General features: G+C 40.8%; 1 protein-coding gene across 8 annotated transcripts in view; it reads right to left on the bottom strand.

Moving 5' to 3' along the window:
* ndrg4 (NDRG family member 4) overlaps positions 1 to 8,464 on the bottom strand; it is a 67,936-nt gene extending 59,472 nt beyond the window's left edge. For 2 of the 8 annotated variants that reach the window (XM_088938748.1, XM_088938750.1), the window contains exons 1-2: positions 8,192 to 8,456; positions 5,042 to 5,118 (exon numbers count right to left, since the gene is read on the bottom strand). In XM_088938748.1, coding sequence (XP_088794874.1) covers positions 5,042 to 5,043 — 2 coding nt within the window. In that variant the 5' untranslated portion in view covers positions 5,044 to 5,118; positions 8,192 to 8,456. Of the gene's footprint in view, positions 1 to 5,041; positions 5,119 to 8,191 lie in introns of all 8 variants that reach the window. The other 6 variants (XM_088938752.1, XM_088938754.1, XM_088938749.1 and 3 more) reach the window with 4 other exon arrangements.
* Positions 8,465 to 15,754: the final 7,290 nt, after the last annotated feature.

The raw sequence follows: 15,754 nt of genomic DNA, 5'->3' as shown, positions 1-15,754 counted from the left end.
AATAGTCAGGTCCTGGAACTCATGCAGAATAACAGACAACCAAGAAGAAGGAGACTGTATCAGTAACTGATCCAGTACTTACTAAGATTGGAGCTGGAGATCAGGGTCACTAAAATCTGTCCAACAAAGACGTACTGTGTGGTCTAGATGAGATTCTCATTTGTAAGCTTCTGAATCTGACTTTTACTGTAAGAAATTTGCCCTAAAAATAGTTAGCTATGGCAAGACAGACAGTATGCTTTGCTCAAACAGCTATAACAACACATTAAGGAAACATAAAACTGTATTTGTCCAACGCAGGACTTGTACTCCTAATGGAGCAAGGAAAAGTACTGCACACACTGGATGGGACACCAGTCCATTGCAGGGCAGATAAGGCACAAACACGCACACACTCACACCCAGGCCAATTTCCCAGAAGCCAATACACCAACCAGTATCTTTTGGACAGTGAGAGGAAATGCATGCAAAAAGTGGGAGAACATACAAACTCCACACAGATAGCACCCCAGTTCCAGAATGGAACCCAGCACCCCAGTGCTGCAAGGCAGCAATCCCAATCACTGCACCACCATGCCACCCAGCATACTTACAATGTGGTAAAAACCTTTAAAGACAGAGGGTCAGAATGACACTGATCTGGGTCAAGTCCAAAACCTATGATTCAGAGAGACAACTTGACTCCTTCACACAAGCTTCACACAAGCTACAGTATGCAATGTCATTTTCAAGTTGAATTAGACCTTGTGTGCTGTAGAAGAGAGTTCATGGATAAAAACTGGGAATCCATCAATTTAATAGCAAACATGGAGATTCCCATTGTGGTGTGGAGGATTATGGAGTTTAATTGGGGAATCACAGCCTTATTCTCAATATGACAATCACATTAGGAATCAACATTCCAAACAAAAGCATCTGTGCTTTTGAAAACTTAAGTTTTTTTATAGTTGGGAATTAGAAGCAAACCTTTATGTTATTTTTGATCATGAAGATGTTCCTAGGACTGACTTGGTCTATTCCTTTCAAGGTTTTGATAGCTGGACATTATCTTATCTAATCTTCTGTGCCTCAGGCTAAAAAGATTAAATTCTCCTTATCTGCCTGAGTAGAACTTTTTTTTCAGAACAGAAACTAGTCGGGTTGCTCTTTAGAGCACTAAGAGGTATGATGAATTTCTTATTATGGATCACTAAACTTACAGAAATCAAATCTGTTTTCCTATTTATTTTGTTCTAATACTTCTTACCTTTGCCAATCATCTGTGGCAGAATAGCCTTTAGGTCTATAGTGCCTAAACGAATGCTCACAAGCTTGAAATGCAAACTAATGCAAAGCCTGATTAGACATTTGGGCATGTTACAAAGAATGTAGCATATAAACAGGAGGTGAAACATTTACTGTACATTCTCTCTAGAAACTGCTGTTACAAACATCTACATCCCATTTCTCTCTGTATCAATCAAAAACAGAGACACACTTGTACAAGGTTGGGAATAAAAACAGAATTTAATTTGTTTCACAATCCAGGGCTGACAAAAACAGGTAGACTGATCTATTACCACATAGAAAAACAGAGAAAAACACAAATATAACTTGTCCATCCCCAGAAGCTCTAAGTCCTATTTGCTGGCTTTCGAGAAGTCCTAGAGACAGTGATGACACACATAAATAATGAAGCTGATTTGGTCCTGTGTGCCAATGGCAGTGGATGGCCAAAGGCACAGAAATTGATCTGATTGATGCTGATGTCCCTAACAATGGCTTTAACTAGAAGGAAATCAATAGCATCTCAAAGGACTCATACTGTTAGGCCAAAGCTGACATTTACTTATTTTCATTTGTCGCTTGTGACATTAACACCAGCTAAAGTACTGCCCACCCACCCATCTCTATTCAAACCCCCTGCCAAATGGGCAGAAGGTAAGACAGCATGAGCTTCTCAATGGTCTTCTTTATTCTTGCAAAACAAACATGCTCACAGTGCATGCAGGTGAATGGAGAGGAGTTAACTCTTCATAGGTTTGAGGCGCAGTCCTAACAGAAGTCCTATCTCCCGTTGACAGTTCAGATTTAACTGGTTCACAAGGATCTTTTTTTGCCGCACACACCGCCCCAGTTTGGAATTGACAACTCTTAGTCACCACGACAAGCCCTTAACCAGAGCTGGTGAGATAAGGTTTGCACACATCTTCCCTTCCAACCTTCTACTGACAGGCCAGCCTCCATTTTTCACACTGTGAAAATAGTAGTCCTCAGCTGTCTTCTCAAAAGCTGCAGATGTTGCAATTCCTTAACTGTGTCCCTGACTCTTGTTATTTGTGTCTTGCCCACATAAAAAGCCACTATTTTTTATTTTTTGTGTTATTTCTAATTGATCTTTAAAGAAATACACATTTTATTATATCCAAATAAAAAATTAATTGGTGTGCTTTAAAATTGAGTGCGAGAGAATACTTTTACTTTTTTGACTGCTGTTTTGAAATTTCTTTACAGTGACATTCAGGCTCAGCCATTCGTGCATTTGATGAAACAAAGAATAAGGCTGTTATATGTTGCCATCTTTTCAACATTCACAATGTTCGAGAAATGTTTCTAAGTGTTTTTAGTCTTCAAGGTTTCATCTGCCAACCAGACTGTGAAATTAGCTCATTTAGCCAAGCTGTGAATTAATTGGGTGTTGCTAAAATCATATCGGACTCCACTTTACATATTACTCAGCATTAAGAAAAATTTCCATAAATTTCAAATCAGTGCTGGTGTCTGTGACCAATATCAATATGTCACAGACAGTGGATTGCTCAAGGTAATTTTGTGTTGTGTGGCAAGAATCTGGGAACCTGCAGGGTTTATGACATTAAACTGCATGATCACGGGCATTTCTGATCAATACCGAATGCAGAGCACCCAAAGCACCCAACTGGATGAACAGTCAGTAAAAGTACCGTATACATCTATCTCAACCAGAGAAGTACAGAAATGGCACAGTTGATAATTTCACGGTGGAAACAAACCAATGAAGTGCTAAGGGTTCAAACATTTTAGGACCTCAAGATGCTAATAGCAGCTCATATCATTCATCTAATCTATATACCTTACAGGATAAAACATTCATACAGTATGTCTTGTCAGGATGAGTTCTATAGAGACGTTTCCATCTCATACTTTGTGAGTGACATAGCCTGGCTGGGAGCAGCGCATTCGCACAGCTAACTCTTTGCAAACCCGTTCAGGGTGTGATCAGCCTCCATTAATTTCCCAATCAGGCTCACCCCAATCATCCGGTTGTGTTCTTTATTTAAGGTCAATTTCCTGCCTGTTTAGTGCTCCGATGCTGAGCCAACGCTCTGTGTCAATTCCTTGAACTGAAGAGCTATTTTATTTATTTATTTCATAGCCGCCAGAGCACTGACTAGGCAGGGAATTCCCTTTTCCCCTTGAGCTGCACTTCTGCTCTGCAGCAAGTCCGGCCCAGAAACTAAAGCAAACCTCTCCTCCCCCAAACTCCTCCGATTTCCTCTGAGCCCCTGCACTTGGAGCTCAGCTTGCCATTCAAGTCAGGGAGCCCAAATAAGACCAGCTAAACACTGGATGGACATCTGTCCATCACTGATTCAACAGACAATACGACAAAAATCGTCAGAAATGTTCTTTGCCAACTGTATGTACTATGAACATTACATTTTCCAATAATAAGACTACACCACCAAAAGTCTCGATTGTCCTTCACAGCATAAATGTACAGTATGATATTATTCACTTTACTTCTAGACACAGTTTAAATGGTTTGTGACCTATGTAAATATGCTGCTTATTGCTCATGACGTAGGCTATTGATGTCAGCTTATGGTATAAACTGGTATAAACAAAATGTAACCTGGTACTTGGAATTTATAGTTAAATATTTGTAATAAACACCTGATTTGTGAATGGAACTTTTCAGCAAGCCATTGCAGACATATTTTAGTGCAATTGCGCTTTTGGTCCTCTTCCTTAGCAATAGAGGTTCCACAGACTCAGAGAAACCCTGTAATGTTGGATGGCCTGGAAAAACAGCCTGGCACAGATTTGGCACCAACTTGACTGGCTGAGGGAAACACAGCCTGACCATTGCACAGAGCATGATGGAACTTCCTCAAAAGCCGGAAAAAGGCAAGGAGCTGCTGCACGGGCATGAACCAGCGAAGATTGAGACAGGTGGCGCCCATTTTGTAGTCGTAGTCAGGTTTTCCTTCTCTCTCGGCCTTTATGGAAGTGGATTCTGGGCTGCAGCCAGGCCTTCTGATTGAAAGTCACCCCAAGTCTAGATAAGTCATAGACTCACGCCACCCCACCTTCTCAGAAAGTACTTCAAATGTGCAGCAGAATATCCAGATCCTGTGGTATCACCATGAAGAGGACTGTGCACAAGCTCTGCTGTTTTCAAGCCAGATAGGAAGGCTACAGAAGGACCGTGTCTGCGGCATGTTTTAAAAGTGTTGTGTGAAATCAGCGAGTGCTGGGTCTTATCGGAAATGGTGTGAAAAGAACATAGCTGTGAGACCCAACAAGTCGAGCCAAACTGCACATTCTGTGTACTGCTCAAAGCCTCTTTCCCCTAGCAGGCAAACACACTGACAACCCCTCTCCTGATTCATAACCCATGCCAAGACCTGAGATGGCGTTGATCAACGAGGGCAGCCAACCTACGCGCCCAGCATACATGCTATTTGATTGGAGAGCAGACACAACAATGGAACAGAAATGTCTTCACGAGACTATGACTGGAACATGCTCTGAAATAAATGGATTAACTATGGGCTTTTACACACAGTGGTAGTTTAAACCAACTACAGAAAGTGACAGCATCTCAGACATATCTGATGACTCTGTGCCAACCCAGACACCCATCTCACCCCCCCACAAAAAAATAAAAAGGTCTGATCTTTGCTAAGAAAGGCGTGTCCATGGCATCACTGTCAATAACACAGTAGATATGACTGATGATGTTTAAAAGAGACCCAGATACAAGATGAAATGAGCCACAGGCATTAGAATTACGTACATTGTCTGAAGCAGTTTCTGATACGTGGCTGTTAGTCTTTACAGAGGAACTCCATAACAATCCAGATCAGGCCCCATCTATTTGAACAAAGCAAAAGAGTTGGATGTTGAAAAGTTTAAAAAAAAAAGGCAAATCTGTAGTTAAAACAAAGTTCCTCCCACCCATAGAGCTTTCATAACATATTTTCTATATTAAAGAATGAAGGAGGACAGAAGGGTCTGTCTCTTTAAAGTCTTGTGGTATCATACATTGCTTTGCATGCTGTAAATAACTGCATGACATTGATTCCAACTTTTTTCTTGTACCTCTCTAAACAATATTACTAGAATAATTTACATACATTATATATGATATGATGTCACTTTACACAGCCATTGTGTAGTTTATATTAACAGCACAGCAATAGCTCTGATTGTGGATTTCAGAAGAAAATTAAAAATGCTACAGTACATGACACCTTGAATATATCATTGTACAGTTAACTCCGCGTACACCTATATCATTTAAATTTAAAATATTCTTTAGCTTTTAAATCTATTAATTGTATTAAAATGGGTATTAATACAATAGATTTCTAATGCTTTTGCTTAATGTGCTGCAGATCATGTCATGATGTCATGAAAGGTGCTACTGTACAGTATATACACAAAAGATTATTAATACAATGTTATCCAAGTCACCTTTTATAGAGAGATCACTAAATAATTTACAGCTGTATTAAAAATATAACATTCAGAATTCTGTTAAAGAACTCAATTGCATATGCTTTCTTCTTCAGATTGTGCAACATAGACGTAATTGGATGGTCGTCTTCTTAAGAGATATTAAATCTGCCTGGACATGTCACAGTGAGAGAGTGGGATAACAAAAAAAACTAAGTCAAGAAAAGAAAATCAATCGAAACATCCTGGGCATCACAGCCTGAAGCTCAAAAGCCTCAAAAGGTGGGATTGACTAGGCATCTATGCTGTCGGGTTGCATGTCTTCCTAGAGGCACAAAAATCCAATAAGAGTAGAAATACTCACTCCTGGGTCTCCAGGTACAGGGTGTCATGGGGATTTGCTCTGCCTTATTGATCAAAATGACAGCTTGATTTAAAGCTTTGATGTCCCGTCTGATTATCTGAAAGCCTGCAGAGCTGTGATTGCCCAGGAACAGAAGCAAGAGGGATTTCATCGCCAGAGTTTTCCATATCAAACTCTTCTGAACCCACAAGTGGCTCATCCCCTGATATTGGTCACTCATTCCAGAATGTTGACTGAGTCCCAGAAATCCCGGGTGGTGTTTTGTCCGGCAGTGTCCAGTCATACCACCAGCCTAGCTGAGGACGCCGGCACTGCAGGAGCAGGTTGGCCCAGCAGGGGGCACCTTTAACAATAAAGCTCAGAAGGCATTTCTGAAATTGGCTGCGCACCTACAGTATATCCTTGGTTAATATCAGAGCTACCTTCCTGTTGGCAATGCAGCTCTGCTACTTTCAGTTATCTGATTGACGGTTAAGCAAACAGCTTTGCTTTTGTAAACTTATCTCCCATATGTATAATTAAGTTATTTATAATGATGATTTTGTTAATCTTTCCTGTACAGCTATTTTGACTTTCACTTGCCAAAGCGTTTTGATCTTTTTTTTGGATTTCTGTACTTCCGTCATACTCAAGGAATTACTCTACTACTTACACGTTTGGGAGCATAAGGACGTGGGGATAGTGAAGAATAAGAGAATAAAGGAACAGAAGGGGTAGTTGAGCATTCTATATAAATTAAAATTTAAAAAATGTAATTATTTGAGACATACTACTTCTAATTTACACGATTGTTGTGTTTAGCAAGTTGTATAGATAATTAAAGGGTTTTTATACTTTTCATGCAACAGAATCTGGAAAATATTCAGCTATTTCTCCTTAGATGTATTCCTGATTTCCCAGTAGATTTCACAAAGACTAGTCTGCTAAAATCAAACCCATTCCAACATTTGCTATGTAAATTACTTTGTTTTTTTTATCTTGGTTTGATCTTTTTTAATCAAGCATGTCATTCTTGCATCACATATCCAGCCTGTATTATGTTAGATGGATTAAAAGCAGCTTCATACAAATTATTTCAAATATCTTTACAAATATCACATAGTTTGCAATAAGAAATTTTAAATAGGACAGCTTCACATTTTCTTTCATGTTTTCCAAACAATATTTGATTCTTGAAATGGAGAAAGATTTAAATATCTTTATGTTCATCCAGATCTTTCCTTTGTATAATGTTTTTTTTAATAAATGTTTTCTCAGAACGGTTTTCATTGAAGATTCCCTTACACCATCACAGCCCCATGTGGGGCTCCAGATAATCCGATACTAGCAAATAAAAAACGTTGCTTGTGAATTAAGGCAGATGAGAAACAGTGCCTGTGAAGGTTTTTAAATTGATTTTTTTACAATAATCCAGATATGTCACATCTCTCAAGCAATTTATTGTGCAAGATTTTTTTTTATTTCAGTGCTGTACAGTACATAGCAATCTCCTCCTGCCAAACCTATATCCCCAGAACAACAGCTTTAACCTAAATGCTTCCTAACAATTTAGAAGTGTTTAGCTCTTTGCATAGAAAAAGAAACCACTTCACGAGGAACTGTGGATATCCAGTATTCCACATTGATAAACTGAGCTTTGCTTTACAAACATTTTGACAAAGTTGCCCGTCACTTCAATATTTATAAAACCAGTAAAAATAAGAGACACTGGATTCAAAACTAAAATTTGTATTGTTGAATTTCAGAATTCTCCTGTTCAGCCAGAGGAGAAACATGACGTTACAGAAGGTATTCTGATAAGGTCTTTACTTTGATACATATCCAGTGTTTAGATCTCCCAATTAAAGCAGATCTTCAGGGGTTAATTAATTCACCTGATGGTGTCCTGATGCCATCGCAGATCGTGGAACACTGACGCCATGCCAGCCTTGCCCATTATGGACTAGTATGTAAACCATGAGCTCAGAAATCTGGGTGTAAGACTGCAATACAGCTCCCCCGATCGTACCGGCAGCACATCCAGATTAAAGAATTCAAATGAAAAAGAACTCCATGGTGCTGAACAGAATGTGCAGCTCAAAGCCGACAGCTGATCGCCATGCAGATGAAAAATAAAGTCTCTACCTGTTGTGATGTGGTTCAGGCCGGTTTCTTTGTGCTCGTGTCTCCTGTTCTCTCGTCCTCGGCCTCTGTGCGTGAGGGACAGCCTACCCTGGGAGAAGGCGCCTGGGTGGCTTGTTCTGAGAGGCAATAAACAGAAAGCACGTGCGTCTGTGGTGATGCGGCAGGGGAACTGACGAGTGTGCAGACTCCCCCTGCTCTGTGAGGCTGGAGATGAGAGGGAGGGGGGGGAGAGAGAGAGGTGGCTACTTCCACGAAGAGACCTCGACTGCGACAGGCAGCTCTCTGGCACCGGCCTCAAACGAATCAGGGAGATGAAAGCAGAGCAAAAAAAAATTAACACCCACACAGGCACTTAGGAGTGTTTTCATTATAAAATGGTTTCGGTGAGAATTTTTGTGCATGTCTAACACCCCCCCCCTCCCGCCAGAGTTAATTATAAATTAGCCTGTCTTTCACATTTGCTGCTACAATACCTCATTCTCCCCTCTCGTTCTCCATCTGAGATCACATTTCTCTGTGATTTCTACTAAAAGCTCATTTTTCTGCCCTTGTGCTGTATATATCACTAGATTGTTAATTGTGAAACAGCAGTTTCATGCTGGCGATAGTCTCCTTGCTTTTAAACTCCTATCGGTATTGTTGCATGTTATGTAACATGCCTTTGAAAACTAGAATTGAGACTTGTTAGGCCTCAGGCCCTTCTGGGGCACGCTAATCTTGCGGCAGCATCTTTATGTTGATATATCTCCGTCTATGGCACACTGCTACCAAGTTTTAAACAACAAGGAACCTAAACACCTAAAATATTTACAGCATTTTTTTTTTGCCTGAGAAATAAGACACTTATAATCATAATAATGAAGTCTACATGAAGTCAGCATTTTTGTGACTTTTCATTGTACCTGAAAAAAAACCCACTAATCTATGTTGGTCATTCCACAACTTTGGAGTTCTGGAGGCATTTTTTAAAACACACAGTACAGAGGGATTGATCAAGACGCCTCTCCTGCAAGTTACTGTGGCTTTTCTGTATTTGCACAGGCAGACTTAACCCAGGGCTCTTTTTTGTTCTCCTTTCCCTGAACAAATTGAGGCAAGCAGAGGCAGCCCTGATCAGATCGGATTCTCGCTCTGGAGAGAATGGTACATCTGAGCTAACAGCTAGGCAACAGGAGAGGAAGGGGAGACACATCCAGCAATGCACTGTGTAGAGCTCTGGCCTCAGGCCACAGGCCAAAGCTCACCCACCTGCCTACCTGCTCATTTCACTTGTTCCCTTTACCCTTGTTCGCAAATAAGCACAACTCACCTGAGGACTGCAAATGGAGAGCTGTGATGGAGTGAAAGACGATTTCTCTTGGGAAGGAAACCATCTTGGCTCCAACCCAGGCACTCTTGAGCCAAAATGGCTGCCGAGTAAATGGACAGAGCTGCTGAATCAGAATTCGATTTCACCTGGGCTGAATGAGTGAATCTTTGAGTGCTCTGAGTGTAAGGAATTGTATGTGAAGGAAAAGAACTCTCTTTGTAAACTGCCACGGTTAATGGTACCCAAGAGACTTAGAAGAGAGTAGCCCATAAAGTTAAGCCTGCATCTAAGAAGGAACAGCACATCAAATGAGCTGCTGTAATGTCAAGGGAGCCTGTATTGTTGTGGAGGTGTATCCCTGAAGAAATGGGATCATCCAGAATGGAGAGTGAATGAAGGCTCCATAGCCAAGCATTATGTAATTGTTGAGTTCCTGATCTTGGAACTCAGCAAGCTTTACACGACATAATGAATTCTACTGGGTGATGTATCACAGGTCCTGGATGGGCAGGTTGCACGCTAGCCTGTCCTAATGATGAAGACAAGTTCAGGAGCAAGCAAGTCTGATTCTGTCTAAGGAAGAATAGTCATCTTGGCTCAAGGCTGCAGTCTTGTCATTCTCTTTTGTTCAAAATTACTGGTTAGATCAACAAAATCAAACTGGTTGGCTCTGTCAGGCTGGTGCTAGGAGGTTCAGTGATAAATGCTCACAGCCAGGAGGCAAGAGGCAGATGGACACAGACTCCTGCGCTGGGAACCAGTTAGGCATAACAACCCCACAGCTGTTTCTTCAAAGCCCAAGGGCAGGACAGAGATAAGGTCAACATTGCTCTTGGATTTGGTTATCTTAAGTTAAAAATAAAAGCGCCTGCACAAGATGCCCTCTGCATGACGGACCTGTTGTGGACATGAGCCTGTGAAGCTGCTGATCTGATCCCAGGGCTGTGAGCAGCAGACACACCCCTCCACAGAAAAAACAATAGGAGAAAAACAAAACAAACAGGCCCAGAAAATGGAAATGATCATTAATTGCCTTTATACAGCACTTCACATTCCAAAGGATTCCCCTTGGCAAGCATACAGGAGGGGAGTCATTTCTTTCACCACTGAAATGTGGTGTTTTACACTTAAAACAAATGCAATATCACAGTTTTACTATTTTACTTAACAGCCTTACAGTCTTCCTAACCCTAGTTCAACCCAAACCTCAACTCTCAGCTTAACACTTTCTCAACACTTTTGTTGAGGTTCATCCAAAAATACTTTCTAGAATACAAAATACCAATTGACAAAATAAAACATGTATACAAAATGGTCTTAAATTACCTTAGGATATCCTGGAGAATAATATTACAGAAATGTGATCAATATTAACATTGAGTGCATATAAGGGTTCAAATGCTATATGGCACTGGTTTAGGTCTGATGATTTGCTTGGCTTTCTGCTCAAGATTGTTCATATGATATTTGTTTCACACCACGTAGTACACAGTAGGAATAAACAGAACAATATCTTATAGGCTTATCCTTGTGTAGAATGCAGGGCCGGATGCAGGCGCTCATCCAGAAGGCTGATTTAAGAAAGGTTTTGGAAACCAGAAATTGTAAAAGAGGTACTGTGGGGGGGGCTGTTTTCACGATGCCAGCTAGTATAGCACAGCAACGTTGTAACAAGTGGAGAGTAAAGGCCAGAGAGGAATGGTGCTGTACATGTATAATGCAAGTGTGAAGAAACCATGAAAGAGCTGACTGAATACACAATACTTATGGCAAAACCATGTCAAAATTGTACCAGCAGTTTGCAAATGGAACTTGGTGAACAATTCAAGAAGTGTTCCTTTGGCAGGGGAGGGCTCAATATATGCAAAATAGTATTCTATGAAATTTGCTCTCTAAAACCAAACGATGGGGGATGGAAGTGCATGAGTAGCGGTGGACAGGAATAAGTTTTAAATTCAATTTGTGCTGAAGTTCACAAACTTGCATCTTGTCTGAGGACTCCCAAACATGAGGCATCTGCCCTTCAGCTAAAAAGCTTTTCTGAAATGTTGGAAGAAAGCAGAACACAAGAACAACACAGGCACACACTCTCCAGGTATTTGTGCATTTAGCAACACAAAAAATCCTTTCACTCTGCAAGGTGACCTAACTGGATGGAAGCTCAGGATGATGGAGGAAGTGTGGACAGGCAGACAGGTGGGACCGTTCCCTCTAAATCAAAAGCTCCAAACAAAAGCCCTAGTTTAGGAAAGGGGACACTGTACTGTAGAAGATGCCATCCTGGAGTAGATTTTACACAGAGGACCTGACCACGTCAAGACCTGAGTCATTACAGATTCCAATTGTGCTGTTTGCAAAATGCCGGGCCTGGTGGACTGGCTGAATTCCACAAACGTTACAGTATAAACTACCTAAACATCTCATCACATCTCTTTCTGATCTTCTGTTTCTATGAAAATTGACATCTAAAAACTCGATCAGAAAATTATTGAGCATCTAGTTGAGATGGGTCGGCATGCAGGAATGGAGATTTTTACAAAGTGATTCACCTTCAAAACGTAAAGTCGCCCCTGTACAGGACAGTGTACAGTCCCATTCAGCTGTGAAGAGCCATCATTATTGCCATTGCAGTGTGTTTACTGGATGGGTCCAAATCACAGTGACCTTAAAGTGTCAGATGTTTTAAATCCCATAAAAGCCTTCAACAAAGACACATCATCAAGTAAAAACCCACACTGATTCCAAGCATTTTTTGCTTTCTCAGTATCTCAGCTGAAGTTAATATCTTCATTCAGTAGCTATTGAAAACCATTGTTATATTGTATGTTAACAGCTTACAGTATTTCACAGATCCTGGTGGCCAGTATTCAGGCACCCCAGGACTCTCTCTGACTCTCTCACAGCATTGCTCTATGGACAATGTTTGCCTTTCACTCTCCTACTGTACATCTACAGCGAACCATAAAAGGTGAAAACTAATAGGGTTTCTAAAGCGAAAAGAAAAAAATGACAAATGACGTGTTTACAAAGAACACTAAACATTGCACACTAAAAGGTCTCAGCATGAGCCACGCTTTTGTAAACTGATTATAATCAATGTTTAGCAGAATTACAGAAGCAGTTGGAGCTAGGACAGTTACTCAAACCTGCATAGTGTCTCTTAGCAAGGCGTCTGCATGGTTGCTTTTGAGTTATTCTGGGTAATTAATAAAAATCAAATTGTAATAACCTATAACACACTGCTTTTACACCTCTTCGCATGTTTGAAGCAGAAGTGGTGCACTACTGTAAAATCTCACTTCCTTCAGGGATGCATCAATTCAAAACACATCACTTCAAACTGTCTGCCTCAAAAGCTGCAATTCATCACCACCACCTCACCACGCTGCCCGACTGTAGAAGTGTTTTTTTTTCTCATATTTTCATGCTTTTGCTCTGAATCCTTGAGCTACAACCGTGATTCCATTCTCCTCTTGTGGAGAAGTGGGTGCTGCTCTTCAGCTGGGGATGAAGTGGGATCTCTGCTATGTGTAAAGACCTTTACAAATGTTGTTGTTGTTACATTATCTTGCTTGCACAGCCATTGGCTGTGACATCATTCCTTATTTCCATACGCTGTGTTGCAGCTCCTGCATCACTCTGCGTGTTGCACTGTGGAAGTTACCGTCATCTGCAAAACTGTGATGCTTCACTGACCGAATGGGGATTTATGTACAGTAAGTTCTCTCAGATAAAGGAAAAGGAAAAATAAACATGGCAAATGAAACTAAGAACAGCAAAACAGCCACAGGCAGGCTTCTTAATTTACAATGAGGTAACAGAGAGGAACAAAGCTTTCAACCTAATGAAGCCATTGCACCACTCTGTGCAGAATGCACAATGTTTTATTGAAGTCCATTTGGCTGTTAATCGATTGGTTTCCTTCCAACACAATACACTTTTAATAATACGCTACTTTGACCCCATTTTAAAAAAAATGTGTTGGAATTCGTCACCACACGACAAAGAAAAATACTTTAGTCTTCTGGTCAGGATATTTGATGGAAAAGGAAGCAATAAAAAGACCATGGTGAGTCATGGTCTGTAATAATGATTAAAGGGTGAATTGTAAAGACATAGAACAAGCTCAATATGACCTCTTAAAGACAGTTTGGTCAATTAAACCATCAGGAATGAATGAACACTTTAGAACCAGAGTTGAGAGCTCCTCACTTAATTGAACAAACTTCCTAAAACTAAAAACCTACATTAATAATGAAGTGAAAAAAGCTACTGGATTAGGGAAAGGGATCCCTCAGTGGATGAGTGAAGAAGGGTACTTGCTTAGAGAGCAGGTCCTTCAAACCCAATGTCACAATCTGACCCAGGACAACTGTGACCTCATTTCCACAGAATGGCAAAAGGTGAAGCTTCAGTTGTTCAGACACATTTGTGCATGATCGCTGTATCAACATGTCTTGTGTTATACATGGAAAATAAACAAGCACTTCCTATAATTGAGTTTAAGCGGCTAAAGGTGGATTAAGCAGTCAGCCTTGTTGAACTGTTCAGTTTGGAGCTTGCTTCATGCTCCGCCTTTGGTACTGAACTCCATCTCTGTTCTTCATGGCCTCGTGCTCTCTCACACTCTCTTTTGCTCTCTGCTCTGGTAAAATCTGCTAGCAGGAGGAATCGCGTTCCCTGATCCCTCTCCAGCTCAGGATTTAATGATCTGAAGATGAATCACACAAGCCCAGAATGAAAGACAATGCAGTCAAGCCAAACAGAAAAGACAGGTTCAATGCCATCGCTGTTACAGAGCTCTTATCATTTAGCCTTTTGGAATTTAGCTGATAAATTCTATTTTTATCTGAGGAACTTGACCTTAACTGTCAATAGAATATTTCTGGTGCTGTACAATTGGCAGACGTAATGCAACAGCTACAACAGGGATGCTAATTTCACAAATACATCACTTCAGAATAAAGGCCAGTTAAACATACGTACGCCACAGGTCCAAGGATTAGAAATAAAAAGTGAACTCTTACTTTATTCTTCCTTTGTTTGATTATGGTCACTTTCTACTGCTGTACCATCAATATTTCCTATTGATCGATACTGTGCTTATGATACCATGTGAACCAGAACTCATGAAATCCTTGCTGCTCCACAGAGAAACAGGGGTATCTTAGTCTGTGGGCAGGGCTTGATCCTATTCCGTTATCAAAATGTTGCCTGCCTTGCAGAAGTATTCACCTCTTCTTCCCCCTCCCATTTCATAGAGTGACAAATGATGGATACTTTTAAAAAGTGAATATTTAATCAAATTAAACAAACTTTGAATGCTCAAGCTGAACACTTATGTAAATTAAGTTGAATGGGTCAAAACCTGTAAAACCGAAAAAATTCAAGAATTGGAAGGGGGCAAATACTTATGCAAGCACTATATCTGGACATGAGTCTGCGTCTTCTTTTCTAAACATGTATAAGGAAATTAATACAAACAGAAGTATAAAGAATCCCAAAATTCTAAAGTAAATTTCTACCCAGGAATTTATCTAACAGAAGAAAGCAGCTGGAGGGGGGATCAACAGTGTGGAGCAGGTCTCCAGGCTCCTGAGTACTGTAGGCGAAGCCCCCCATGGTGCCATTGGCCCAAGGCAAATTTCTGCCAGTGTGGGTTGAGCCCTGTAGTCCTGCTATAACTGCTTTTGATTGCAGGCCATTTTCCTCCTGCACCTCAGGACTCCCCATGATAGTACCACAACACGATGCAAACACTGCAGAGGATGGGATGAATCAGAGGCAAGTAGAATAACCTTGTATCAGTGACAACTGTGATCTTGCACATCTGTTCTCCAGTTCCCACTGACACCGCACGCTAGCTGCAGGCGAAAGTAGTTTATGAGTCTAAAATGTGTGTATGCCCACTGCAAGGGGCTGGTACCCCCAATCTAGGTGCAGTCGGGGCCTGCAACCCTTATTCCAAGATAGGCTATGCACTGCTGTAGCCTTCACCAGCAATGAGCAAGTTTCTGCTAACGCATGAATGCATAAAAGGGCCCATTAATGCATGTACTCTTCCCAATCAATCTTTAACTCCTCCAAGTAAAAAGCGGATCAGGATAATCAAATCAATTGTTTCCTACACTGTGATGTGGGCTACTTTCCTTACCAGAACAGCAAACAAAAGATGAAAGGGCCTGCTTCTATTCCCGAAGACCCTGGGTATGTTTGTCGATTGAGTTCTAGAGATTATATTCATCAGACAAATT

The sequence above is a fragment of the Atractosteus spatula genome, chromosome 21 (assembly GCF_055471065.1).
Source record: "Atractosteus spatula isolate fAtrSpa1 chromosome 21, fAtrSpa1.hap1, whole genome shotgun sequence".
Lineage (NCBI taxonomy): Eukaryota > Metazoa > Chordata > Actinopteri > Semionotiformes > Lepisosteidae > Atractosteus > Atractosteus spatula.
Note: the sequence above shows the minus strand (reverse complement) of the source record. Positions and strands in the feature narration are given on the sequence as shown.